General features: G+C 56.9%; 1 protein-coding gene and 1 non-coding gene across 6 annotated transcripts in view; both read right to left on the bottom strand.

The window, feature by feature from the left end:
* Nucleotides 1-219: 219 nt before the first annotated feature.
* On the bottom strand, nucleotides 220-326 carry LOC121831845 (U6 spliceosomal RNA). Its single transcript, XR_006075449.1, has one exon. It is a non-coding gene; the product is annotated as a U6 spliceosomal RNA (small nuclear RNA).
* Nucleotides 327-8,884: 8,558 nt separating this feature from the next.
* The window catches only part of Bahcc1 (BAH domain and coiled-coil containing 1), a 56,948-nt gene continuing 37,956 nt past the window's right edge, over nucleotides 8,885-27,876 (bottom strand). Inside the window, exons 10-27 of one of the 5 annotated variants that reach the window (XM_076543907.1) lie at nucleotides 26,826-27,644; nucleotides 23,449-23,651; nucleotides 23,181-23,317; nucleotides 22,463-22,591; nucleotides 19,666-19,780; nucleotides 18,415-18,707; nucleotides 17,576-17,754; nucleotides 17,192-17,493; nucleotides 16,925-17,035; nucleotides 16,697-16,844; nucleotides 16,499-16,613; nucleotides 16,325-16,400; nucleotides 16,080-16,188; nucleotides 14,686-14,805; nucleotides 14,349-14,525; nucleotides 13,032-14,203; nucleotides 11,601-11,837; nucleotides 8,885-11,433 (exon numbers count right to left, since the gene is read on the bottom strand). In XM_076543907.1, coding sequence (XP_076400022.1) covers nucleotides 11,227-11,433; nucleotides 11,601-11,837; nucleotides 13,032-14,203; nucleotides 14,349-14,525; nucleotides 14,686-14,805; nucleotides 16,080-16,188; nucleotides 16,325-16,400; nucleotides 16,499-16,613; nucleotides 16,697-16,844; nucleotides 16,925-17,035; nucleotides 17,192-17,493; nucleotides 17,576-17,754; nucleotides 18,415-18,707; nucleotides 19,666-19,780; nucleotides 22,463-22,591; nucleotides 23,181-23,317; nucleotides 23,449-23,651; nucleotides 26,826-27,644 — 4,649 coding nt within the window. In that variant the 3' untranslated portion in view covers nucleotides 8,885-11,226. Of the gene's footprint in view, nucleotides 11,434-11,600; nucleotides 11,838-13,031; nucleotides 14,204-14,348; nucleotides 14,526-14,685; nucleotides 14,806-16,079; nucleotides 16,189-16,324; nucleotides 16,401-16,498; nucleotides 16,614-16,696; nucleotides 16,845-16,924; nucleotides 17,036-17,191; nucleotides 17,494-17,575; nucleotides 17,759-18,414; nucleotides 18,708-19,665; nucleotides 19,781-22,462; nucleotides 22,592-23,180; nucleotides 23,318-23,448; nucleotides 23,652-26,825; nucleotides 27,645-27,876 lie in introns of all 5 variants that reach the window. The other 4 variants (XM_076543911.1, XM_076543909.1, XM_076543908.1 and 1 more) reach the window with 4 other exon arrangements.

Here is a 27,876-nt window from a genome sequence, read left to right as displayed (position 1 = left end):
GGAGATGGACAGCAGTCATTGACGCTCTACAGCCACATGCAGGACTCAGCCATGTCTTCCCTGAGGCTGTCTGGCCAATGCCAGCTTTATCACAGACAAGGGAACTAGCTCCCAGAGAGCTGATTAGCCTGCCCAATCCAGTCAGGGACAGCCTAATGTAAGGCAGGCTAAGAAAGCCCCAGAACTTTTGATCATGGGGCGCTCTCTCTCTCTCTCTCTCTAAACAGGAAACGCTTCATGGATCTGCATGTCATCCTTGTGCAGGGGCCATAATAATCTTCTCTGTATCGTTCCAATGTTAGCATGTGTGCTGCCAAAGCAAGCACAAGACGCTACTTTCCTCACGTTCTCCTTCTCCTTGGATTCCTTGAGAGGTCAGTGCGACTTTATTTTATTTATTTATCTATCTATTTATTTATTTATTTATTTATTTATTTGGTTTTTTTGAGACGGGGTTTCTCTGTGTAGTTTTGGTGCCTGTCCTGGATCTCGCTCTGTAGACCAGGCTGGCCTCGAACTCACAGAGATCCGCCTGCCTCTGCCTCCTGAGTGCTGGGATTAAAGGGGTGCACCACCACCGTCTGGCTATCCTTTCTTATTTTTTGAGACAAGGTTTTACAGTAGCCTTGGCTTGGAACTTATTTTTGTAAATCAGGCTGGTATAACTTACAGCGATCCACCTCCCTCTGCTTCTCAAGTGCTGGTGGGATTAATATGGTGTGCACCACCATGCTACCTGAGCCTTAATCTTAGCCAGTTATGATAGTTGCCTTGGGCACCCTCTGGTCCAAAGGAAGGAGTGCTGTTCTTTCTTGGTCCTGGGATCTCACAGGGATGCTCTGTTTAATTTGAAGCTGCTTCAGGACATGAAAGAAAATGCATGTGGCTCCACCCAAGAAACTACAAGTCAAGGTGCCCTCCTTTCCTGAGGTGCCTTCATTCTGAGTCTTCCATGTTGTTCCTGGGCAGAGCTGCAGATGGGAAGGCCATGCCCTGGCGGGAGGGCCATGCCCTGGTGGGAGGGCCAATCCTTATCCCTGGGATCAACCCCTGTGGTCTCCCCTGTCAGAGCTGCAAAGGTCCCTCGTCACATCAGCACATCACAGAGGAGCAGTTCTGAGGTTCCCTGTCCACAGGCAGGCCAGTCTGCCAGCCCACATCTTATCCTCCATCTCCCTTGGCCATGGTTGAGGGTCCTTGTCCCTGAGCCACCTGGTGACATGCCATAGTCCTCATGCTGCAGATGGCTCGGCTCTGACACAAGAGCAGAGGCTAAGCTCTAGACACTAGTGTGCCCAGAAAACTCCCAAATTACAGCAGGCTTTTTTGGACTGCCAGCCCCCAAATCTTGACAAGGAGACTTCATATTAGTTATGAATGTCTGGCCTTAGCTTAGGCTTGTTTCTGACTAGCTCTTTTTTTTCTTTTTTAATAATTTATTTTTATTTTATGTGCATTGGTGTTTTGCCTGTGTGTGTCTGTGCAAGGGTCCCCTGGAACTGGAGTTACAGATAGTTGTGAACTGCCACGTGGGTGCTGGGAATTGAACTCAGGACCTCTGGAAGAGCAACCAGTGCTGAGCCATCTCTCTAGCCCCTGACTAGCTCTTATAACTGAAATTAACCCATTTCTATTAATCTTTGTGTGGTCACATGGCTTGTGGCTTTTACCTCTCCTTCTGCATGTCCTGCTTCCTCTGTAATCGGCTGGTAACTCTGCCTTTCCTCTTCCCCAAGACTTCTCTGTCCCCAGAAGTCCCTCCTAACCTCTTCTTGCCTAGCTATTGGCCATTCAGCTCTTTACTAAACCGATCACAGTGACACATCTTTACAAAGTGTAAAGGATTATTCTGCAACACCAACTCCTCTCCTTATTCCTGCCTGTGGCTAGGCCCTGCCCCAGCCCAGCAGGGCTCTGGGTACCCAGGTAGTGGTGAGGGGCCATGACTCAGCTCCTTGTGAAACTATTCTCACACTCTATTGCTGTGGAGATAGGTGGGGTGCTCTGCAGAGAGATCAGGGTTTGTCCAGTTCAGAGTAGTGTCCACTAAGGCCAGAACAAGTTACTGCCTGTGCTATGATGGAAGGGCCCACAGAAGCATGATATCACACGTGGAATCAAAGTATGAAGTTTTGTTTTTGGTTTTTGGTTTTTCGAGACAGGGTTTCTCTTTGTAGCTTTGCGCCTTTCCTGGAAGTCGCTTTGGACACCAGGCTGGCCTCGAACTCACAGAGATCTGTCTGCCTCTGCCTCCCGAGTGCTGGGATTAAAGACGTGCGCCACCACCGCCCGGCTCTTGTTTTGGTTTTTTTGAGACAGGGTCTCTTGTAGGCCAAATTACTTGCAAACTCTCTATGTAGCCAAGCTAGTCCTGAATTCTGATCCTCCTGCCTCTCCTTCCCAAGTCCTGGGATTACCAGTCATTTGCCAGTGGGAATCAGTGGGATCCAGGACCACTGGGCACATTACAGAGTCCCATGATGGGGTCCTCGGTGCCCCCAAGCCCATCAAGCAGGTCTCTTCATTTACTCATCTGCCTTTGGTGATGTGCAGAGTCAGGCACAGGCCAACGTGTATCTCCCTTCTATGCCACCAACTTCCTTTAGCTTCAGACACAGAGACAATTGCCCCATGCTTTTTATGTCTTTGGAGGTTTGTTTTGTTTTGTTTTCCTGCAGAGAGGCACCATAAGGTCTCAGTTGCCTCCTTGAGGCTGGGCTACCACCCTACAAGGAGCTGTTTGCAAAGCTGGGCTGCCACACTTTTGGCTAGCAGGCACTTCTCAGAGGCCGTGAACGTGCCGTGAGGGAGGGCAACGCAACACGACCTCTTTCGTGCACATCCTTTCTACCCCATGCAGGACAGCTGGGTGCACCTGTTTGTGGCCCAGGGGGCTGAGGCGTACCCAGCATGAATTGGACAGTTGGATTTCACAGTTGCTGGACTTAACCAATAAAATCTAAATTAGTAGGTTAAATTCAACTTCAGCTAAGGAATGAGTCATTTTTAGCATAAGTATAGCCCAAATATTTCACACAACATTTATGCTACAAATATTTGCTCCTTCTCTAAATTAAAATGAAATTCAAAGTCCTGGAATTTATTCAGCACTTTACCAGTGGGTCTGGTTCCTGCCAGAATGTGCTGGAGCGATCACTGAGGGGCTAGGTCTATAGTATCCCTTCATGACCATTCCCAAGAAACACTAGAAGCTGCCGTTCTCTAGGAGAAAGCCCTGATTGGCTCATCCTGGGTCAGGTGCCCACCCTGAGCCAATCACCATGGCTGGGGGAGGTGGAAGTGCTGTGATTGGCCTACCCTGAGTCATGTGACTAGAGAGGCACATGGCAGTCTACAGAACCAACTGAGAAAAGGGAAGACTTCCCAGGAATCTGTAGACACTGAGTAGGCTCTCCACTATAGCAGCCTGGGCACTGAGGCAGGGGGTTTAGATGGGTTCCAAACTTTGAAGTCCTGCATGCTAGAAGCTAGAAGCCTCCTAGCAAGCGCCTCAGAGCACCATCACCTTTGAGGCACTCAAAGGCTAACCTCAGGCTGCCTGGTGCCCTGGGCCTCTTCCTGTCAGGCTCTCTTCCACACCCACCTCCAGCCTCTGCACTGGCCCTCTTGCTTGGGTTGTCCAGCTCTAGTCTGGCAGGCGCCCCCAAATGCGAGGCATTCGGGGCTTCGAGGTGCCCTAGGCCTAAGAGCTTCACTTAGGGTCAGAGAGGGCAGCTGAGGACCTGGGGGGGAAATGTAATTACCGAGCAGTGTGGCGTCTCCTCACTTGCCTGCTCACCGCAGCCCGAGACTGTTTCTCCTAAGTAGAAACAGATTTCCCAACAAGGGGCAAGATCATAAACTTCTTTGGAGGCTCCCAAATAAAAATGGCTGTTTTAACTTTCCCTCCTCAGCAAACCAATTGCAAGGAGGGCCTGTAGGCCCTTCCACAGCTGGGCGGGGGGCTGTGTGGAAACTTTGGCAAGGTGAGGCCTCAGGTGGGCTCCACATCAGCCTAAGGAGGATGGAAGGACGGACAGCTCAGAAGGAAACAGGCTGTGTTACGCAGGTCTGGGTCACAGCCTTGTCCTTAGAGCTCTTCTCTGATGGCCAAGATACCATCACAGGCCTCTTGGTAGTATGGCTAGTCCTGAAACATTGGAGCAGGCTGGAGGTGCAGGGGCTGTGAATCTGCTGCTAAGGGACTGAGTAGAAGGCGGTGGCCTGGAAGGCCGAGTCTATTCTTGTTAATTTCTCACACTCACATTCTGCAGATGTGTGCTGCCTGTCTTGGGGTGCCCCACAAACAGATAGGAACCATACTGAGAGGAGCCTGTGGACTCCACAGCTGGAATGGCACTCGTGGAGTATCCCTGGACACTCACTGGAGGCAGAGACGCAGTGGGGTACTGAGCCCACGGGGCTGCTTTCCACGTTCTGCACCCTGCAAACCCCCCTTGGCCTCGGCAGCTGCTTTCGGTTCCGCCGGGGTCTGCGGCTCCTCCGGCTTCAGGAAGGCCCTCCCCCAAGCTCTCAGGACTCCAGTGGGTTGTATGGAGGTCAGACGTGTCTAGAATGCAGAAATGCCCTAAGTGCCCAGAGAACTCTCCTTTCCTACTGCCCCAGACATACAGTGATGGGATGAAGGCAAGGCCCATTCCTGTCTACACAGCCTGGGTGCTCTCCAGGGTTCCTGTGGGTGGGGATGGGGCCAGAGCCCCTGCAGAGGGGGTGGGGACTGCAGAAAGCACTGTTTGCTCCCAGGGCACAGCCCCTCCCCCATTGCCCTGTCTAAGGCAGGATGGTTTCCAGCCCCTGGATCCACTTCTCTCCTAGGGCCAGCTCTATCTGAATCCCAAGCCCCGAGTCACCAATCTGGCTTTTTGGTCCACGCTCCTGGTGAAGAGGGTGTGGCTTCTCCAGAGCTGTGCGTGGGGTCACAGCATCCCTCCATCCCTTCAGGGGTGTGGTCCTCAAGTAAATCTGATGAGTATTTTCCTGAGATTAGGCTTGTGGGGAAAAGGAGATGTGCAGTTGAATGACCCAGTTGGGACCCTCCTCACTTCTGGACACCTCCCTGCTCTACCAACAGCCCTCCTGCCCTGCATGTCTCTGCCTCAGCCTGCCCAGCTGGGGGACCCGGGACCTTCCATGCTCCTGTCGTTGCCCCCCCCTCCCCCCCCCCCCCCCCCCCCCCCCCGGCCTCCCACACAAGTGTGGAGAGAGAGGTCCATCTCAGACCTATCAGGTGGGCACGGCAGGCAGGTGATACCTTTACATTTAGTGCAGCTCTCTGAGCAGATGAGTAAATGCAGGGCCCTCATGGGTCTGTCCTACACCCCAAGATAACCCACTGTCACCTAGTCCCTGAGGAGCTGCTTAGGAGAGAAGCTGGGACCACATCTCTTGACAGGAGGTGGGAACCTATTTTCCCTATGTCCAGTTGTCCAACTGAGGCCTCGTTATGTCTCCATGTCTGAGTCCCACCAGGAGATGTTGAAACAGTGAACCTGGGAGTATAAAGGTGTTTTTCCTACATGGGAGCTGAGTTCATGGACGCCCCTGGTAGGGACCGGGATAGCCCTGCCCACATGCTGGTTCCAAACCCTTTCGCCTGGCTCCTGTAACCCTCACCCTAGTCTCAGAGCAGGTTGGGGACACGGCCTGTGAAATCAGACAGCAAACACGGCAGGTCCTGGTCTTTTGCCTCGCCTGCCTCTCCCCAGAGTAGGCTGGAGGGCTGAGTCACAGCCTCTTGGTCCCTCTTGGTCAGCTCCCTCTGGTGCTCAGGGGACAGAGTGAGGACTGGAAGTGTCCACCTGGAGGGAGGTTCATCACTGCTTGTGCAGTTTTGAGCAGGTGGCCTGTGGAGACCCAAGGGGTGTGTGGTGTCCAGGTGTGGCCCAGAAAGAGTAAGGCTGGGTCTCTGGTTGTCAGAGGAGAAAAGCTGTGGCTCCCGAGGACCTCTGGGAGGTGAGGGGACAGTACGGAGGGAGAGTGAGATCACCTCGGGAGTCCTGGCACAGGCTTGGCCGCAGGAGTGGTAAGTGCAGGGAACTACAGTCCTTCTTCTGGCTGGTTATTTCAGGAGCTTCCTTAGGCCACACATGCGCCAAGGCAGCCCCTCCTTACCCGTCTCTTGCCCCTCGATGCACAGGATGCTCAGGCAGGGTTGTGACCCCAGGGACTCCGAGCACCTCTCGAAGCTGAGCGCCGGTGAGGGCTCCCCTGTCTGGCCTAAGTAGTTTCAATGCCCCACCAGCCCCCAGCAACCTTGCCAGGGCTGGGGCCCGGCAATTAAAGCCCCTCGTCTCCAATTGGTTTGTAGTATTAAAAACGAATTGCGATCGGCCAGGTTGTCATTTCTACCTGATAAAACATCACTTTTATTGATCTCACTCACCCAGGGCCATCATTTATCTTGCTTCAGCATTTCACATAATGGCTCGTTTGTCTTGCTCAAAGTGTAGTCTTGCATGTTTAACCCCCGGGGCGCCGCAGCCTGTGTCCTCTCCGCGTGCATCCTGCCCTTGGACCAGGCCCTGTTCTGAGGGTAGCAGGTTCTGGAAGGCCAGGACCACAATGTCTGAGGCAAGGTTGGAGGAGGGAGGAGCAGAGGGGCAGAGGGAGCCTGGAGACGTGAAGCCAGTGAAGCCTGCTCCGGCTGACTATGTCCCACCGTGTCTCCTGGGGCTCCTATGGAGAGGTCCTGAAATCAGGCACTGACTCAAGCATGCTGTGGTCAGTAGTCGCCTGCCTGGGGGTTGTCACACTTGGGTTCTGTGAGCAGCACACCTTAGTCCTGCCTTGAGCTCCCCCATACCAGGGCCTTTGTCTTGGTGCAGAATCCCTCCTGGAGTCTGGGCCAGCCTGGCCCCTTTAACCCTGACCCAGGGCCACCAAGAAAGCCACATCCTGCTAAGGGCCTTTAGTCTCTGCCACCCTCTGGCTCCACCCCCTCCCAGCCACTGTCTTCCCACTACCTGCTCTGTCCTCCCTGGGACTCCCTCCTCCAGGAAGCTGCCTAGATCAACCGAGGGACAAGCAGAGCCGCTTGCTCCACCACGATTATCCCCATTAGTTCTGGAGCCCTGTGCGAGACACAGTACTGATGTGGGCCGGAAATGGCAGGACACACCTTGTGGTGCTGTGAGGGAGTTCGCTTGGCCACCTGGCCCCAGCGCAGCTGCTGGCCAGCTGTCCCCAGTCTCTCCCGTCTGCCTGTCCGGGGTCTTGCAGCCATGGTGTCTTGGTGGCTGGCTGCTCAGTTGCTCCTTGCCATGCTATTGCTCAGCACTGCTGGCTGCAGTGGAATTGGTTGGATACAGGAGAGAAGCCCAAGGCCTGCTGGGGGTTCTTCATGCCAGGCTTCACGGCAGACGTCACTGACACCCTCCAGGCTCTGGCCCCCCACTTTCTTGTATCAGAGCCTCCTTGTATGACCTCCTGAGCAAAGCAAACTTTTTATGTGTTCTCTCTCTCTCTCTCTCTCTCTCTCTCTGTGTGTGTGTGTGTGTGTGTGTGTGTGTGTGTGTGTGTGATGTTACTGGGAGTAAACCCAAGGCCTTGCATAGATTAGGTAAACGTTCTGCCACTGAGCTACATCCCAGCAATACAGGCTCAGATGGGCAAAGGATGACGTGGTTAAACTTCCTGTCTCAGGGCTCCAGGAGCCGTGCCGAGGGTCAGCCCCACTCTGCCCATCAAGAACCCAAGCTCCTGCAGTTGGACATCTCGTCCACAGAGGGTCCCTGAGCCAGGGGCCCAGCGCAGTGCAGCTGCATCCCAGACTCAACCTTCACCTTGTCGCAGTGTCCACTGCGCAGCTAGGAAGGACAGGACACCTGCCCCAAAGGTCATGACCTCTGATCATCTCAGAGTCCACAGCCCCACACAAAGCTATTATTCCACTACCCCGAGCACCTGGCTTTGTGGCCCTTACCTACCAGCTCTTGGTGGGACTTGGAATCGGTTGAAGGGAGGATTTGGTGGCAATCTTTGTAGCAGGTACCTGCTGGACCACACAGGCATTAGACCATATCCTGCTTCCACAGAGGAACATCTCTGACCAAAGCAGTTCAGTGGCAGGCAGGCAGGTGACAGTGGAGAGAGAGACCTACCCGTCAGGCAGGGCTGTGTAGATGCATAACCAAGCCCTCACATATGGAGGTGGGAGGCGAAGGGCCCAGCCCTGCTCCCGGAATCCCATCTGCCCTGGGTCCCATCTCAAGGTATCTGCAGTGAATCACCAATCAGGGCTGTCTCGCCTGGCCAGTGCTGAGCTTTCTTAGGGTCTGCAGCCTCCTGATTAGGGGACACACGGTCCTCCCACTCCCACTTTACGCCCATTGCCTGACTTAGAACTTTTTACCCCCTCCCCATCAAGAGACAGGCTCTTACTATGTAATCCTGGCAGGCTTGGAACTTGCTACAAGGACCAGGCCAGCTTCAAACTCAGAGGCCCATTCACCTCTGCCTCCCGACTAAAGGTGTACACCCTCACGCCCATCAAGCGTTACGAGCTATTCTCTGCATGGCTGTCTGGTAGAGATATTTTTGTTGAACAAATCCTTTCAGACCCTCACCAAGGCAGCGTTCACAGTATGGAGGAGTGTTTGGGGCCACCTTTCCCCATCATCCTGTGTTCTGTGGGCTCCACGTGCCTATCTGAACCAGTTCAAGCTGGACAGGTGACCAACCCATTATTCATTCATACCCGACTAACAAGTCCAGCCCTAGGGTCGAGAAGGACTCTTGACTTGGGTGGGGGTAGGGTGGTGACTCTAAACTCATCTAGTCACTCAGTCTTCTCCCAGCCCAGACAGGAATGACCACGTGACACACAGACAGGAGTCAGGCCCAGTCACAACCTGGACTATCGGGCACCTGTACAATAGTTCATATATTTATTCTTAAGCAAGTTATCAATAAAAAATTTAATACTAAAATGCCTTTACATAGAGTTTGCTGTTCATAAAACCTTTTGTGTTTTTTGTTTTGTATTTAGTGTTTACATTGAAAACAAAAATCCGACCAGCCTCTTAGTTTACACATTTACAAGGATCGTGCTTTCGCCACGGTTAGCCACGGTTGGGGAGAAGGGGTCACGCCATTCGCGTGACACACAGAAAGGAAGGGGGGGGTAAAGACAGATAGAGAGGAGAGCTTAGCACAGGGAGAAAGAAACATCCAGAAGGTGGCCCACAGAGCGGCCTTTCCACTTGCTCCTGTGCCCCGGGTACTGGGGTTCCGAGCAGTGTCTTCCTAGCTCCAGCCTGGCGCGCGTTCCTTCGCTCACCGTCTTTCTGATTCCCTAGCTGTGAGCAGGACCTTGGTGGTCATCGCTTCCGATGACCACCAGGAATGAAATATTGCACTCGTGTGGAGAACAGAAAGCCTCAGGGTGGGGGGACAGCCAGGAATGGGGTACCCTTGGTTATGCTGTGGGTCACCAAGAGTGACCGTTTGGGCAATTAGTGAGATAAATGAAGTCCCTGGAATTGAGATAGACTCCTGGTGGGCCTGAGCAAAGGAAGAGGCTGAAGGGTCCCAGTTGGGTTGGGCTGGGTGCCCATCAATGCTCCTTGCTTCCTGGGAAGCGCTGGCCTGGTGGGACATTGGGGAGCATGTGCTGCGCCACAAGGCATTTTTGAGGACAAAGGCCTTCGGTCCATGGGTCCAGCCTGTTCTTTCCATCAAGGGAGAAGAAGGGCTGGTACCTGGGGCCAGGGTGCGGGTACGAGAGGCCAGCAGGGACTCTTGTTAACACTCCATGCATGAGCCTGCCACGTCATATGCCCTAAAATAGGGCCAGAAACTGTCATGGGGTGGGGTGGACAGGGGGGCCCCAGGACCAGGGGCTGGGGTGTGACGAAGGGAACCAGATGGGCCTTGTCCCCTTGGGTGAGCAGCACCTGACTTTCTCCTGTTCTCTTAGACTCCAGTACCTCCGGCCCAGCCTCGTCACCATCCACACTTGAGGTTAGTCAGAAGTGACGGGCCCCGGGAAAGTGTCCAGTGGGGAAAGGGGAGTCTTGTTGGTGAGGAGGTACTTATGCAGAACTGTGGACCAGCCCTAGGTGGGCCCCAAGTTCTGGCCCAGAAGGGACCTGGACCAGCTGCACCATTGTGGAAGCCCTACTGCTCTTGGGAGGAGGCAACTGGTGCCCTGGAGCACAAGGCAGGGGATGAAGTGGCAGGGTGGAGGGGGTGGGGGCCAACTTCACCCTGCTTGAGTGAGGCCGGGCTTCTTTCCCTGACAAACTGGCTGTGGGAACGGAAACCAGAAATAACTTGGAATATCCAGGAAAGGAAGTCTAAACATCCATTTTTCTTATTGATACTTCAAAATATTTGTTCGTTTGTTTTGTTCCGAACAGAGGTAAGATATATATGGTGCTGCCGCACTCCTGGGCTGCAGAGCGGGGCTGGCCGGTCCTGGCTGTTCTTATCTTGTGGCCGGAACCCCTCTCCTTCCAGGGGCCTTCACCACTGCCCCCACCCCCAATACTTTTATGTACGGGATGTACTGAAAGGAAATAAACTGGAGTGTAATTTCCTTCACATAGTTGGCCCCCAAGAGACTGGAGGGTCTGATTGGGTCTCATGTGACCATCCCATGGCCTTTGGCCCCCATTCCAGCAGCCTCTGAAGTCACAGATGCCCCTGTTGGAATTCAACTAGGCTGAGAACAGTGCATTTCCAAAGAAAACCCCAGGACAAAACCCTACACACACACACACACACACACACACACACACACACACACACACACACACACACACCGCCCTGCACGCACATGTGCATGGGCGCACACCCACCCTTGTCACGAAGGTGGGGAAAAATCCTTTTCCATTTTTCCCCCATAAAACTTCCCCACAGAAATACAATATTTACATAGAGAAATAAATAGACAACACACCTGATTTCTGCTTTCCCTGGTGGGAGACAGTCGGAGGTACTAGGGAAATATGGCTTGGATTCTAATCTCTCGAGAACTGCGGTGCAGTGGCAGAGCAGCCAGTCTGTGGGACCAGCCGGCCCTCCCTCCCTCTGGAGCAGGCTAGGATGGGACTGGGGTCCAGCCTAGGAGCTCTCTCTCTCCAGAGAACTTCAAGGAGAAGCCTGACCCCGCCTGGGGGGGTTGCATATTTGCTCAGACCAGCTCCTGGCTAGCCGACCTCTTGGCTGCAGCCACGGATGAGGGTGGGGAGAGGCAGCGGCAGCTCAGCACAGGATGGGCACGCCGTCAGCTGTCACCAGGCGTCCAGTGGTAGGGTCGTAGGTGCCCGCCAAGTAATAGAGGTCCTGCTGGTCCTGGTACTTGCGGCCCCGCATCATCTGCTCGTACTGCTCCCGCCCCACCACCTGGCACTTGTGGGAGATGGTCTGCACGTCGTTCTCATCCTCGTGGCAGGACTGGTACAGCGCATTCTGCGGGGAAGGGAGCAGTGTCGGCGACGGTCTCAGCCGACACCCCGACACCCGGGGACGGTCTGGGGCTTGGGAAGGGTCACCAGGACAAGGTGATGTTGGCTGCTGGTCTCATTACCGGCCTCCCATTCTCCCAAAGGCACCTCACCGTCCCCCCCCCCCCTCACCTTCCCATCACTCTGGCGCTTCCCCAGCTTGGTCTCCTCGGGGTGGTAGAACCACTTGACCTTCACCACCATGTTGCCGCCCCACGACTCCCACAAGCTCTCGATGCGGCCGATATAGGGCAGGTTGGGCCGTCCAGCCGACAGGAAGACCGCACAGTCTCCGATGCGCAGCGTCTCCTTGCCTCTGACGATGGCCTTGTAGAACAGCTTCCTGGCCTTCCCTTTCATGCCTCTCCTCTGCGGGGCAGCAGACAGACACAGTGGTGAGGAGGGACCCACGGACCTTAAGGAAAGGTGGTAGCCAAGGAGACGGAGCATGCAGGAGGCGTAGATGGTGTGTCTCTGTTTGCAAGGGCAGAAAACGGCCACACAATGGATAGAGAAGGGCCCCTGCCATATATTCCTTATGAGGTGGGCTACACTTGGATTCTCTCTGCATATTGGTCATGACAGAAAGACTGTAACAGAGTCCAAAGGCACACAGGATCTGAGGGCAGAAGCATGTATGAAATGTTCACTGCAGTTTGGTTTACAAGGGTGGAAAAAAAAAAAAAAAAAAACAACCCACAGGCAGCTGAGCAAAGTGGTACGCTGTGTCTTTGATTCCCGCACTCAGGAGGTGGAAGCAGGCAGATCTCTGTGAGTTCCAGGCCAGCCTGGTCTACATATTAAGTTCCAGGCCAGCCAGGGGTCCACAGTGAGACTCTGCCGCAAACAAACAAAAATAACACAACACAAACAGAAAGGCTACAAATAAGCACAGGTCCACTACAGACAGACACCAGGCAAAGAAAGCTGTGCGTCCATCCGTCCGTCCGTGCAGTGGCGACTTGTAGCCTCCCAAAGCTGGCTGGCTAAGCAGCAGGAAAGGCTTCTCAGCACAGCGCATGGAGAGCAAGCACAGCGCGCTCCCCGCGTGTGGGTCGCTTGTGTGATCACATAGGAAGGGAACGGCTCTAATGCGCAAATCAGGGCTGGTTACTGGTCGTATTAGATTACTGGTGGTTTGTTGTTGCCTTGGGGTTTCCAAATGCTTTGAGATTAAAAAAATTATGTCTATGTGTGGATACCCCTGAAACTGGAGTTACGGGCAGTTGTGAGCTGCCCTATGTGAGTGCTGGGAACTGAACCCAGGAACTTTGCAAGAGCAGAATTTGCTCTTTGCCACTGAGCCATCTCTGGCCCCTGAATGCTTTATGTGGAGGAGGAGGAGGAGAAGAAGAAGAAAGAAGAAGAAAGAAAGAAGAAAGAAAGAAGGAGAAAGAAGAAGGAGGAGGAGGAGAAGAAGAAAGAAGAAAGAAGAAGGAAAGAAGGAAAGAAGAAGAAGAGAGAAGAAAGAAAGGAGGAGGAGAAGAACTACAGAAGAAATGTTTGGGGGCCCATTTCTCTGTTGACACTATGCTCTGTGCATCAAGGAGACAGGCCCCCTACCTGTGTGGGGTTCCCGGACCACTTCCAGAGCTGCCGGGCAGGCAGGAAGGCTGAGATCTTTGGCCGGTTTTCCACGGAGGGCAGCCGCTGCCTCCGAGAAAGCTCTTTGGCTTTGGAGAAGCTCAGGGCCTCCTTGCGCTTGAACTTGGATTTGCCGCCACTGGGGCCAGCACCAGCACCTGCACCAGCCACTCCGGCCCTGGACAGGAAGCAGCGCTGGGCGTGGGTGTGGGGGCTGCTACCCTTGGAGCGCAGGGCTTCTGGGGGGGCCAGGAGGGCGGGTACAGGGCGGGTGAGACAGGTCCGCAGCAGCAGGGCAGGGTCCTCATCATCGGAGCTGTAAGAGGAGTCCTCGTTATCTGAGGAGCAGAGGCTGGAGGTGGACATGGAGCCTGAGGAAGAGGATGTGGACGAGCCAGAGGAGGAGGAGGACATGGAGAGGCGGGTCAGGAAGCGGGAGGGCACACCGGCGGCCAGCCCCGGCCCGTCCTCGTCCTCATCTGAGTAGGAGCTGGGGCAGTCACTATCACAGGGCAGTGGGTACTTTCGCAGAGCCAGCCCCATGGGCAGCGGATGCACGGGTGCCCGTCCCTTCTTGTCCTTGCCCATGAGGGCTGGGTGTGCATAACTGGGGCTGGCCAGAGGCCTCCCCAGCTTAGGTCCAAAGTCTTTGTCGCCCATGAGCAGAGCCTTGCAGTTTTTGTTCTTGGGAGAGGTCACACCCTCATGGTCCAGCTTAACCAGGAACTCGCCGCCTGCCCGCCGCCTGCCGGCCTTTTCCGCTTCAGCCCGCTCAGCCTTCTTGGCCCGAAGCAACTTGTGGGCTCCCCCTGGCAGACCTGCCCCGGCCCCTCCGACAAAGGGTGTGTAGGAACTGGCCAGGCTGCTGAAGGAGTCGGCGCAGAAGCTGTTACCAAACACAGGGGCAGCCATGCTGTGCATGGGAAACAGGGTCTCCCGGGCCCGCAGTTTCTTGGTGCTTCCGTTGAGCTGGAAGAGGTTCTGCAGCACCCCGGGCCCTTTGCCACCCGCTGCTGCGGCTGCAGCCACGGCTTTCCGCTTGGTCTGAGCCACTGCGGACCAGCTCAGCAGGGGACTGCCCCGGCGGCCAAAGAAGTGGTCTGAGGACCCCGTGGGGGACTTGGCACCTGAGGTTAGGAGGTCGACTTTACCTGGGGGTGGGGAAAACCAGAAGAGTCAGCTGTACCTGCTGGGCCCGCCCAGCTGTCTCCACTTACCCAGCAGGTCCCACGTGCCTCCCGGTGACCACACTCCCAGGAGCCCTCCCTTCCCAGTTCTCAACAGTTCTGCAAGTACCAGCTTTGTCTTTGCTGATGGATTTCTTCCCCAGGGTCTTGGAAGCTTCAGGGCCATCCTGCACTTTAGGGGACAGGCTGGGAGAAGGGGCTTCGCTAGGCTGGGGGGCCTCGTTGGGCGCCTTTTTGGTTCTCCGGCAGCTGCTGGACACCAGCAGGGCGGGAGAGGGCTCTGTACCTGTGGAGTGGATGAGGGTCTCATCACAGGCCTGCTGGTGGGTGACTGCCACCCTTTCTGAACACTGGGAACATTTCCAGCGTTAGTGAGGCCCAGGTAGAAAGGGCCTCGGGAGCTGTAGAGGAGGGGGCGAGAGCCCCACCCTTAGGTAGATGCTCACACTGGATCTTGAAGTCTGGAGGCAGCAACCTGATGTTAGAGACAGCTATGTGGCCTGTGTCTCCGTCGTCAAACTCCACCACCACAGAGTCCAGGTCCTCCTCTTCATCACTAGAAGCACCTGCAATGGGGCATGCCCTGAGCATGTGGCCAGCCCGGCTGGCCAGAAGGCAGGAGAGGGCAGGAGGACAAGGGATGCTGAGCCAGGATGCCGCTGCAGCCCGACTACATTGGCACTCTGATAAACCAGTACCACTTCTGTTGGCCACCTGGTACTGTAGCCACACACAGGCTCACACACAGGCCCACACACACAGGCTCATACACAGGCCCACACACAGGCCCATACACAGGTCCACACACAGGCCCACACACAGGCCCATACACAGGCCCACACACAGGCCCACACACACAGGCTCATACACAGGCCCACACACACAGGCTCACACACAGGCCCCCACACACAGGCTCACACACAGGCCCACACACACAGGCTCATACACAGGCCCACACACACAGGCTCACACACAGGCCCACACACACAGGCTCATACACAGGCCCACACACACAGGCTCATACACAGGCCCACACACAGGTCCACAGAGGCCCACACACAGGCCCACACACACAGGCTCATACACAGGCCCACACACAGGCCCATACACAGGTCCACACACAGGCCCACACACAGGCCCACACACAGGCGCACACAGGCCCACACAGGTCCACACACAGGCCCACACACACAGGCCCACACACAGGTCCACACAGGCCCACACACAGGCCCACAAAGGCCCCCACACAGACCCCCACACAGGCACACACACAGACCCCCCACAGGCCCACATAGGCACACACAGGCCCACACATAGGCCCACACACGCCCACACACAGGCCCATACACAGGCCCACACAGGCCCACACACAGACCCACACACGCCCACACACAGGCCCACACAGCTTCCGGACACACACATATACACACACACTGGAGCGAAGACCTCTCTCTGCAAGTTCCCCTAGGAGTACCCAGTGGACTCGTGTCCATCTGCCCAATCATCTTTAGACCATGAGTCTTCCTGCCCTCAGGGCCTTCCATGTCCTGTTTTGCCCAGGGCAAATGGGCTGGGATGCACACATGATGGATTTGGTGACCCAGGTACTGGGATTCTGGGCCTGCTGATTAGCTGGAATTGGGAGTCTTCCCTCATCCCTCACCTCTCACTTTCTCATGGCTACTGGTGAATTCATCTTACTGTCCGTCCACTTACAACAGACCCAGTCTGCCTTGCTACAACCCCCAGGAGGCTGGACTGTGGGTAGGAGGAGCCCTCTCTGGAGCTCTAAAGGTCACAGAGGGGCCTTGGCCCGAGTCCTGGCCTCGGGTGTACTTACCTCGAACCACATTGCCTGGATATAGGCACCGAGACTTCTGACTCCAGTAGGCGCAGACCCGGGTACCAGGTGGAAGGTACCTACTGGACTGTGGCCGGACATCAAGAACCTGCAGGGAGCCGTGGAACAGTAGCCTATGAACAGGAGGGTCGGGCCACAGGGCTCACTGCAGGGCCAGGCCAAGGTCTTCCTAGTGGTGGGGAAAAGCGACTCGGCTTGCCTCCCTAGGCAGGAGCCATCCTTACCGCCTCCTGCAGGAGCTGCTCCAGTGAGTAGATCCGCTGCCGGTTCCCTCTCTCACCCTCAATGACGATGCTGTAACTGAGGGCGTTGTAAGGGCGCATGAGGCTCCTGCAGGAGTCTCGCTGCCCGACAGGTCACACCCAGCATGCATTCCTCCCACCAGGCCTGGGCCTCACATGTCGGGGGGCTGCAGAGTCCTGACGCTGCCGGCATACAGCAGACTGTCCTCCTTAGGGATGAGCACAGGCAGACCGTCCTGCAGGTCCTCCTTGTGGATGGTGCAAGACCGTGCTGCAGGGGAGGACATCAGTGCTGGGCCTGGGCCCGCCCTCCATTCCCTCCCCCGTCAGCTGGCGCCTCTTCAGCCTGCTTACCCAGGGCGGCGCTCTGCTCTGCACTTAGCTGGACACTGGCCTCCTCTTCTTCCTCTTCCTCATCCGAGAAGCTGCTGTCATCGTCAAACTCGAAGTCGTCCTCCACAGCGAAGCTCTTCAGTAGCCGGCTGACTGCTCGGCCCTGGCCCTAGGTGGACCACAGGGGTCAGGGGAGGAGGCTGGCGGGGCTGGGCCCCCACTGGGCTCCGGGCCTGGGAGGGCTGCTACCTGCTTGCTGGCAGTCTCTCTCTTCACCTTCGTCAGCTTCCTGCTCTTTCCCAGGATGGCCTTGGCATTGCGGGCCGACAGGGCAATGGACAAGGCCCCATTCTTCCGCTGCTCAAGAGAGGAGGGAAGACAGCAGTGAGGACGGAACGGCTTCTCTCGCCAGCGTGGGCTGTGACTCGGGGTTGAGTGGGGAAGGGGGGGAGGCTGGACTCTCCCCCTTTGGATGCCCACTGACCACCCTGATGCCCACTTGACCCCCTGGCCTACCCTCAGTACTGGCTGCAACATGGCGCTCTTGCGTGTGGCTCTCTTGAGGCGCTCACTGGCAAGTTTGCTGCCTTCCTCTCGGCAGGCAAAGGTCCGCGTGGGGCTGAAAAGGGCATCCCTGCTGGCGGCAGCCCCAGGCTCCGCACAAAGGCCACTTTTCGCCTTGCCCTTGGCTTTCTTCTTGCCTGGTGCACCTGGGGGCCTCCGCCCTGGTGCCCGCTCCAGCTTGGGGCCCCCCTTGCTTTTCACTGTCCGTCTTTTGATCTTAACCTCGCCCTCAGGACTGGATAGGCGGCAGGCCCCTGTGGGAGGGAGGGAAGTGGTCACTGGGACTCTGGTATACAGGGTACACGGTAAACCGGTCTGCTCTGGTTTCTTGGTTACCTAGCAAACCCTGCCTCTCCTTTTTCTTCTTGGCCTTTTGGTTGGCTTCCATCTTGACCACGGAGGAAGGTGAGGGTCCCAGCAGTGCCACACCGGCCCCTGGGTGCAGCACCAACCCAGGCTCCCTGGGAGCCGCCTCCGTCCCCAGGAGTGCCTGGCAATCCTCACTGTCATAGCCGCTGCCTGGGGGACAGCAGAGAGAGCTTGGTAACTGGATGCTGAACCTGGCTACTTGGGGTGGACCTAGGCAGTACGGCCAATGAAGACATCATCGTCCTCTGGGCTGCTCGGGGGTGGGGACAGGAACCTGGGGTATTTGGCAGGAGAAGGGAATGGGATTTTCTTTCCTGCAGTCCCACCTTGCAGAACTGAGCTCCTCTCTGGGGAGTCCCTCCCTCTCCGTATCCGCTGGCCCAGCTGGCCCCTTGCTTCCTGCCCCCAAAGCAGCACTTCCCTCTGCCTTCTCTCAGCCTCCGGCCCTGGAGGAGGAGCTGAGAGGGAGGAAGCATCTATTTGTCCAGGCTGTTTCTGGACTAGTCTGCTAGGGAAGGACGAGATTCCCCACCAACTCGCCGGATGCTGAGGGCAGAGGTGGGGGAGGCTATTTTTAATGTGTTTCCAGGGTGTGTCCAGAGCTTCTTGCTGCCCTGAACGGAGAACTACTGAGCCCTGGCCTGGAGACAAAGGTTCTTCCCCAGCCTTTCTCAACAAGAAGTTGTCCCTGGACCTGTCCATCTCACAAACTCCACCTGGTTCCTGTGGTAGCCATGACCCCTGTGCACCCCTCCTTCAGCCCGCAGGGGACCACGGCTCAGGCTTCAGTCACTCACACCACCAACTTGCCTGCCTCATGTGCCACAGCCACTGCTGGCTGGGCTGGGAAACTGGGCATCTCCCTGCCACCGTCCCCATCGGGGTGTGGCCGCTGTGCCGCCCCTGACACCGTGACACTCTTGCCTCTAGAGAGCTTCTGCCGGATGCGCCCACCTGGGGCAGCCTCTTTGCGCTGGAAGGCACCGAGGCCGGCAGGCAGCCCTTTGCTCTTGACTCTCGGCTTCAGCTGGGCCACCTTGTGGGCCACCGAGGACGCCAGCGCGGCCTGGCCAGCACTCTTCTTGCACCGGACCTTCTCCTGTGAAAGGAGGTGAGAGCGGCATGCTCGGCACGGCCCCAGCCGCAGCCCGACCTGCGTGTGGGTTTCCCGTCACTGTGGGGCCCAGAAAACAGCATCCCCGGGGACTTGCCCTGAAAAGGGCCCTGAGGACATCTGGCCTGGGACAGAGGGCTGCCTACCGGGGCAAACACCACGCCCATCTACCTCCCCCCTTCCCCCCATTCAACTCCGGCTGGTAGAACAGGGGGAGCTGAGACCCGGAGAGCTCCTGTATATCATGGGTATACGCTGTGTGCTTTTGTGAAAAGAAAGATAGAAGAGCTCCTTAGGCAGGATGACCAGCCAGCGTCCCGCCCAGGCCTACAGCCCGTAGGAGGCAGAGAGGGAGGACAGCTCCAAGTGTGAGAACAGCATGATCTACAGAGCAAGTTCTAGACAATCAAGGAGTATGGAGACAGAAACTGCCATCACCACCACCACCAGCAAACCACCCCCAAAACAAGCAAGGGGGGGGGAAAAACAAAAAAAAACAACAAAAAAAACCCAAAACAGCCTTCTGATGTTGGAGGCAACAGGACAGGAAATCAGAGGCCCGGGACCTTGGAGAGTGAGAAAAGTGGGCCCAGGATTCGGCCCGGTGCCGTGGACGTGTCGAGAGTCAGGCACTCTGCGGGTTCCTATCCTCAGTTCACTGCTACGCATTTTACTTCTACTGGAGTGTGTATGTGGCAGGGGACGGCTCAGGGGACCAGTGACAAGCCACACAGGGAAAGCTGTTGCCAGTGAGGTGGAGCAACCACCCCCAACCCCCCCCCACCCTCCGGTTACTACATCTGCATATCTGTGGCATCACTTCCTTTAATCAAGGTATCAGAGGCTCACCGAACCCTGGCGGGTTCACCGAGCTCAATGCCTCATTCCTGACACCGCATGCATGGTGCCCACCTGGAGTGAGGGCAGAGGTCTGGAGACTCACCGAGGAGGCCGACTGCAGGCCTGGGTAGGCACTCTTTTCCAGTTTGCTTCTCTTCCTCGTGGGCTCGTCACCACGAAGCTCGGCACACAGCAGACTCAGGCTAGCACGCACAGCCCTAGGGGGAAGGCAGTGGTGGGCACAAGGCCAGCCCAGCAGTGGGGCCTGGGTAGCATCCTTCACACAGTCCCCGAGGTGTGTCCCGAGGGGCAGCCCATGTGCCGGACACAGTCTCCCGTCTCACCTGCTAAAAGCAGGCACTGGGGGTGTCCAGCCAGTACTGAGCCTCCCGGTCAGTCCCTCCTGCCTACTGACTACCACCAGCTCCTGGTGGTCCTTGGGGCAAGGCTGTGCTGGAAATAAGACATCTTTCCCTTCCTCCACTCATCTTTCCTCCCTGTTGGGTTGGAATGCCCTTGGGGTGTTCAATCATGAGCCAGTGACCTAAGGCCCAGGCAGAGGGATTTGGGAACTGGTGAAGGCATTGGGGGTCCCTGGGATACACCCCAGTACTTGTGAGTCAGCGTTGTGTAGTAGCTATCTAACCTCAGTGTTTTGGGTCTGTGGCCTCACTCTCCACCTGGAATATGGGAGAGTAACATAGGCTCCTGTCTGTGGAGCTGGGGTAGGGAATCACTCAAGTCTGGTTTGGCCCTCAGGATATGGCCAAGTGGAGGCACACACCTGTAATCCCAGTGCTTAGAGGCTGAAGCAAGAGAGACTATCAGAGCCAGGCAGGAAGACCTGGTCAGACCTTGGCTTTGAAAAAAGGCGGGGAGGGAAAAGGATATTGGGATACAAATAGGGTCCACTCCCGGCAGGGCCAGGGTGAGGACAATAGGCAGGAGTAGTGGACTCCTAATCCTAGACCTCAGAGGCTTGCTGGGGGGCAGGTCCTCGGTTTAGGATCCTGTAAAGGAGGCTCACACATCAGTGTCCATTTTCCAGATGGGACCAGGAAACTGGTTCAATTTTCTTGGGGGTGTTGGCCAGTACTGAGCTTCCTAGTCGGTCCTTTCTGGCTGCTGAAGCTCATGGTGGCCTCGGGGCCCTCCCCGAAACTCCTCCAGCTTTAATTTCCCCATGTCCCATGGTGAGCTATCTCCTCTAGGCTGATAGTTAGGTCAGGGGTCAAGATAGTCAAGCAGCTACGGAGGAAACAGAAAGAGGGATCCTGCGTGATCCCTCTATATGGCCTGAGTCTCATGTGGGCAGGCTTATGTCTCCCAGACATCCCAGAGTGCTCAGTGTGTGATTCCGTTTCCTTCCCAGTACCCCACTCCCCACGAGGAAACCAACACTGCTTGTCTGCCTGTGGCTGGGCAGAGGCTGGGCTATGGCCTCCCACCTGCCAACCCCTTAGCCCTCACAGTGCAGAAGGAAACTGGGGACTGAGGGCCTGGCCCAGCCCTGACCTCATACGGCGGCCAGACACCACTCTCCACCTTCCTGTCCACAGGAGCTGGACCTGTGAAGGCAGAGGCGGCTAGGCAGGAAGCCCCTGCCGCTCCGGGAGCCTCCTTGACCCCCGTTTCCTGCCGCCTTTCCTGGCCTCACACTTCCTGCACGGAGGAGGCCTAGCCCTGGGGCCCAGGGCCTGCTACCTCAAAGGGTTCTAGAACAGGGCTTGAGAGTCCAGACAGAGGCCGGAGGTGGGGAGACTGCCAGGAAACCCACTCTTTGGAAAGAGAGGACCCTGGTTGTGGATCCTTCCCAGCCTCAGGCTGCTGGCTTCTCTGGGTCACGGGAGAACTTGGCTGCAAGGTGGCTATATAGGTTAAGCTTACTTACTGGAATTTAGGCTAGAGTCTAGCATGGGCAATGTGGCTAGAGCTGGCCAGGGCCAGAGAGGACAAGGTTTGGGGGTACATTATTGCCCTCGAGCAGGCTCCCCAATGTCCTCCACTGGACCTCAACCTCCAGGGGCCTATTCTGCTCAGCAGTCCCCAGGTTCTCAAAGGAAGGCCCTTGAGGTCCCTGCTGGGTGACACCTGGGTAGGACAACGGGACATCTCAGTGAGGCCCCCCAGCCATATGGTGAATCCCCTCCATTGCCTGCAGCCCACACAAACTCCCCCGCCCATAACCTTCTCTGCATTTGCTAATGTTTTGTGACATAAAGCCCTGAGATTAATTTTTTGCCTCTGTCTTAATTGAAGGAACCATTTAGTGCCGATTTAACTATTATTACCAAATCATCAGGATTGATGCAGTGCACACGCGTGTGCGCCAATCGTGTTTGGAGGAGCTCGGAGGATTTATGCAAATGGGCCTGCCGGGAGAGGCAATTTGTAGCCGAGAAGGACAATTATACCCGGCCCGGGAGTGCGCCAACGACTGCGCCGGGCGGGTAATGGATAATAACATCGCGCGGCAGCCGTGAGCAGCAGCGCAGCGTGACCAACGACTTTATACAGTGCAGATAAAGAGCCTTTTACGCAACGCCGCCTCGTATGCAAGGGGCCAGGGCTGGCTGGCGGCTCTGGTGGGGTGATGCCACCGCCTTAGCCACAACCAGGTCCCCAAAGTTGGTGGAGCCAAGCCTAGGCCGTGGCTTCCCAGGAGGGGGCGCTGATGCTGACGGCCACGCCGGGAAGACGATGTCGGTACTGGATGGTGCCAGTCCCCAGCAGGGATCTATCTGCTGGACACTTGTCAAGGCCTCCGGTTCTGAGAGGGGACACACCAGGCCTTCAGACGTTGTGTGCAGGGAGCCAGCAGCTCCTGACACCTGAGGAACTGTGACCCTCCGTGGTGCCCAGGCCTGTCCCACACTCCTGTCCCCATACTCCAGACTCACCTGGCTTTCCTGCCTTCACTCCTGGCAAGCTGGCCCCCAGGACGCAGAGTGGGCAGCGAGCTTGAATGTTTGCGCTTCCTTGGCCGGCCAGGTCCTCGTCGTGCAGGACTCCGTGAGCTCTCCTCTCTCCTGAGGGTCACAGGGGGTATGTTAGAGACTTCAAAACGCTCCATCCCGAGGCCCACTGGAGGGCACTGCCCCGCAGAGGAATGTTGGGACAACAGTCCTCGCCAAGCGTCATGGGTGGCAGGTTGGAGAGGCTCAACTAGGTCCCTGCTGCCCGAATCTGTGTAGGTGGGCAGCACTCTCCTGCCTCATCTGGGATCTAACTGCCTTGCACACACTGGCCAGGAGGCTCCCATTGCCCCTCATGCAGCTGAACACGTTTCTTCTCTCCTGGAGTAGGTCCCGGCTCCCTGATGGCTTCCTAGTCCTCAGTCACACTCAGTGGCTTTAGCCACCATGGCCACTGCCCCACCGTCTTGCGGACGGGCCTCTGTACGCTGCCTCTGCTGAACGACCGGCTCGTCCACCCAGACTTTGCCCCTTGGTTTGTCAACCCAGGTCTCATGAGCACCATGCACATCACAGTCTCCAGGCCGTTCCAGCTCAGCCTCTGCCCACAAGGTGGCAAACAAGGCCAGGAACTGCCCTGCAGAGCCTCCCCATGCACTGGGCTAGTAGGGAACAAGGGTGCCACCCCCACCAGGTGCCATACTCATGGTCATGCCTGCGCTGCAGGCGCGCCAGCTCCCGCTGCTTCTCCTTGTAGCGCCTCTGCAGCTCTGCCAGCTGCATGCGCATCTCCACTTCCTGTGTGTCCAGGCGGTCGATGGCAGCCTTCAGGGGACATACCTGTGTGCGAGAGTTCAGGAACCTGAGCACTGTGACCAGGCTGCAGGGAGGTGTGGGAGGCAGCCAAGGCATGCAGAGCTCTTCCCACCTGTCACGGCACTGGGTAGGTGTGTGTCAGGGTTCTCACTTACGGGCTTGGTTTTCGGGGCCCAGGTGTCCTTGCGCTGCAGGATCTGCATTCTAGGGGTGAGCCTGGGGCCTCTGTCTGGGTCGGCAGCTGGGGCCTGCGGTGAAGTGACTGAGTTGTCCAGGCTAGCAGCCTCCACCAGGGACCAAGCTGTGGCCAGTGTGGCCAGGTGCTGCAGGTTGAAGGCCAGCACATCCTCATCCTCTGCTGGAGGGAGAGGCAGGGGTCACACGCTACCCCTCCAAGAGGCTTTTGGTGTCAGCTCCCTTCCCAGCAGCCCCAGCCCGGAGCTGCCCAAGTTCCTCAGGATGTGAGAACCGAGGGTGGAGCCAAGCCACAGGGAACAGCCTGCCTGCCAGGCTACAGCTGGGCAGAGCCACCACAGGCCACAGTGCAGGGCGAGCAGGTCCACGCAGGCCCAGGACAGTGTCTGCAGGCCTGCACGTGTGCACCCGCTCTTCTGGACACTAGGAAACGAGCCGACTGAGGACGATGATGCTTCCACCACAAACCAAGCACAAAACCAGGCAGGCCGACTCTCCTCAAATCCGGTGCAGCTGAGCTGTGTGTGCCCTAGAGCCTGACTTAGAGTCACGTGCAGCTACCCACTCCAGCCTGTCCTACAGTCCATCCACCCTCCCACCAGCATGAGCTGGCAGCTAACCACAGAAGGAAAACCTGGGTTGGGACAGGGCAGAGGGTAGCATGGATTCAGGGAAGAGACTTGGGGCACAGAGGCCATGAAGGACTGGGGATGACTGAGCTGATCCCACAAGGACATCTAAGAAGGGTCAGAGACGCAATCCAGGAGGAGCCCAGTGGGGTCTGGGTGGAACAGCAACACCCCACCCACCCACCCCGGGGCAGCAGGCACCGGATCACTCTGGTCAGTTGCACTGACCACCTTCTTCACTAAAAGGAAATGAGGCTCTTGAGACAGCTGAGGCTAGAGAGCTGCGGGGTGACTCTGGAAAGCAAGGAAGAGCTCTGAGCGTGACGGGGACATGCGGAGCACACCCAAGGGCTCCACCACCCAAACCAAGCAGTCTGGTCATCAGAACAAAGGGTGACAGCAATGGACCACTGTAGCTGAAGACTCTACACCAGGAAGGGTGCTGAGGTCAGAATGTCAACGCAGAGAGGAAGAGGCCTCCACAGCTCCGCGGTGCCTCTGCACCAAGGTTCCGCACCACTGAGGGGCAGGCGAGAATCATCTACACCAGGGGAGCCCAGACCACCAGTGACAAATCAAAACTTCAGCCCTCTTGACAGTGGACAGATGCCTTGGAGAGGTGAACACAGCCTGCCCTGGAGGCCCAAAATTGTGCTACTGGAATCCAGTCAACAGGAACATCAGTGAAGTCCAGCGGAGCTGCCCCAGTGATGGTGAACACCCACGTCAAGTACATGAGGCAGGAGGAGGCAGGAGGAGGCAAGGATTCACAACACAGGGAAAGACTGGAAGACCAAGGACCGTCTCCCTTCAACGCTGCTTCTGGCTGGGCAATGGTGGCGCACGCCTTTAAGCTACACTTGGGAGGCAGAGTCAGGCGGATCTCTGTGAGTTCAAGGCCAGCCTGGTCTACAGATCGAGTTCCAGGACAGGCTCCAAAGCTACACAGAGAAACCCTGTCTCAAAAAAGAAAAAAAAAAGGCGGGGGGGGGGGGGGGCGTTGCTTCTGTGATGCCACGAGGTATCTGCACAGGCAGCTGGCAAATACCCAAACCTTTCGGCATAACTTTTTACTGTGGGATACCTTGCAGCCTAGACACAGGTTGTAGGTCCCTAGCAACGAGAGAGGAAGCAGGCCTGGCTTTCTCTTTAAGAGGAGGGCAGATTCCTTCACCATCTGCCAACCTAAGTCAGATGTGAGCTCTATACTCCTTCCTTTGCCGTGGGTGCCCTTGAGGCCAGGGCTTGGCACAGGCGGCTCTGCCAGGCCTGGGCCACCCAAGGGTCTCCCTTTTATCCGGGTACCAGCAGCCTGGCTCAGCACCTACTCTTCCCATTTGTCTCCTCTCAGACTGTTTGGCCTGAGTGACTTCGTAAAGCTACTATACAGCAATGGCTTAGGATGAGTCCATTACAGGGCCGGGAGAAGGGCAGGGTATGGTACTCTAGGAGGACCAGGTAGGTGGACATGGCATAGCTGGGCAGCTGCTAGGACTCTACTTTGTGGGATCACACCATGACTGAAGCCACAGCACGGCCTGGCAGCTACAACACCCACACTGGATACGCACCCCACCCCCGTACAGCTAAAGGTATTTACTCCATGAATGGACTCCAGTCTTGCCAGCATCCACAGGCAGTGTGGCAAGAGCAAACCCTGTGCCCAGCATCTGACTGGTGCCCCATGAGTCTCCCTCACGCTACTGTACAACCTTCCTATGGGAGGCCCTGGTAGCTTGGCCTTGACACAGGGCACCCCACGTGACTCACGTGAGGCCTCAGCAGGGGTCCAGCCAGGGTTCCTGGTCTCCCCCCCCCACCCCGCTACACAGCCCAGCAGGAGCTCCTCCAGGGCCTGCACTTCCTGGCACTGCCCATCCCCTCCCCCGTAAGAACAGGGGCCTACAGGAAAATCAGTTTTACAAGAACATTCCATCTATCTCCTCAGAACGCAAAGGCACAGGGGCCTTGGGAGCTTTAGGCAAAGGAAAACACAGTTGAACCCGAAGACTTTGTACATTTTGCTATAAATAACATGCTGAACAATGGCTGGCTGGGGTGCTCCTCAGTGAGGGACTTCCTTTGCAGCCCCAAGGGAAATGCTGTTTCCTTGGCACTGAGGAGGGGCTTCAAGCACAGGGCAGCTGGGGCCTGTGGGGTCTCTCTGCTGAGCAGACTGTTCGGGCTCCAGGCCTCATCCTATTGTACTTCTCTGAGGGCCTCTAAGTGGTTGGCTGGGTGAGTAAGAGCACCTTGTCTCAGAAGTCGGCCTGAAGCAGGAAACCCTGCAGCCGCAGCCTGTGAGATATATGGGAACCCTCCTGAGCTTAGGGGTTCGGCGATCCCAGTCGACAAAGCACTAGACTGAGCTTCCTGGCCCCTCTCCTGCTCCCAGGCCCTCATCTAAACCTCTGCCTCAGGTCTCAACATCTTCTGCTTGAAACTGCCCAAGAGGAGTGAGTGGTCCTAGTCCCAAAGGTCCTGCCCAGAGCCAGTTGGCTCCTCCAGGCTAGAGTGGATTCTGTGGCAGCTGGCACAGCTGCATCTGATTTCCATGAAGGAGAACCCATGGGGGCAGGAAGATCCCCTCCCTGGGGTTTTCCTTTCTTCAGGGACAACTGTACCAGGTCAAGGCTACTACTATCCATGTCTGACCTGAGGGTCCAGCTCCCAGGGTCCCAGGGAAGGATGCTGCAGCTGGGGCTCACCTTGCATGGCCAGTTCGCTCTTCTGCCGCTGGATCTCCAGGTCAGCTAGCTCACTGAGCAGGGCAATCCCATGAATCCCTGAGGTATGGGGCAGAGGGGCTGTGCTGAGGGGCACCGAGGCTGCTGGGGTCTGAGGATCGGGCAAGTTGATGTCAGGCAGGTCCCCTAGGTCCACAGTGGCAGCCACCAAGGCATCCAAGCCTGGCAGCGCTTTGGGTGGTGGGTGGCTGTGGTTGGGGGTCCCCCAGTCCTCCTCTGAGTCCCCCCCATTCTCCTCCAGCTGGGCTTCCTCCTCCTGCAGCTGGGCGGCATCAGTGACCTTCTGTGAACCTTCATCCTTGTCCAGGGCAACTGGGCTCCCTGCTATCTGTTCCAGTGCTTGAGGGGTAGCCCCCGCAGGGGGCCGTAGCACCCCCTGATCCATAGTCCTCTCATTTTGCATCCCTCCCTGAGTAGAATTAGTCTGGCCAGTAGCCTCAGTGCCCCCTCCCTCAAGGAGGTCTCCAAATCTCAGTGCTTGTAACCCTTCAAGTGGACTGGGGTCCTCTGCCTTTCCTGGTGGGAGCCCCTGCTCGACAGGGTGGGGTATGATGGCAAGGTCCTGGGTGGTCTCCCTGGCCCTTGAGAGCGGCCCGGGCTCCTCTAGGCTCCTGGGACTGCAGGGGGGTGGCTCCCCAGGCAGGAACGTCCTTGTGGGCTCAGGCCGAGTCCCTGGGGTAGTGGTTTGCATAGTTTTGGGGTCTGGGAGGTCAGAGGAGTGCACATCCGCAGGGAGGGAGAAGTCCACACCAGCCGTGGGGGCCAATCCTGGAGGCAGGTCTGTAAAAGAAGGTACAGTGAGGCGCCTGCTGGGAACGGCAAAAGCATGTCCCCACTCCAGGATGGAGGACAGAAGCTTCCTGGCCTGAAGGACACGAGACACACGGGTGCAGGCCATGCTACTCTGAGGTGAGGCTTCAGAACCAGCACCAATCAGGGACCCACAGGGATGGACCCTCAGGAGCAGCTCTGGTGTGGCTGTCTGGAAAAGAGGGTTTGGGTTTGGTTTTGG

This window comes from Peromyscus maniculatus, chromosome 8 (assembly GCF_049852395.1).
Source record: "Peromyscus maniculatus bairdii isolate BWxNUB_F1_BW_parent chromosome 8, HU_Pman_BW_mat_3.1, whole genome shotgun sequence".
NCBI lineage: Eukaryota > Metazoa > Chordata > Mammalia > Rodentia > Cricetidae > Peromyscus > Peromyscus maniculatus.
This window is presented reverse-complemented; position numbering and strand designations above follow the sequence as displayed.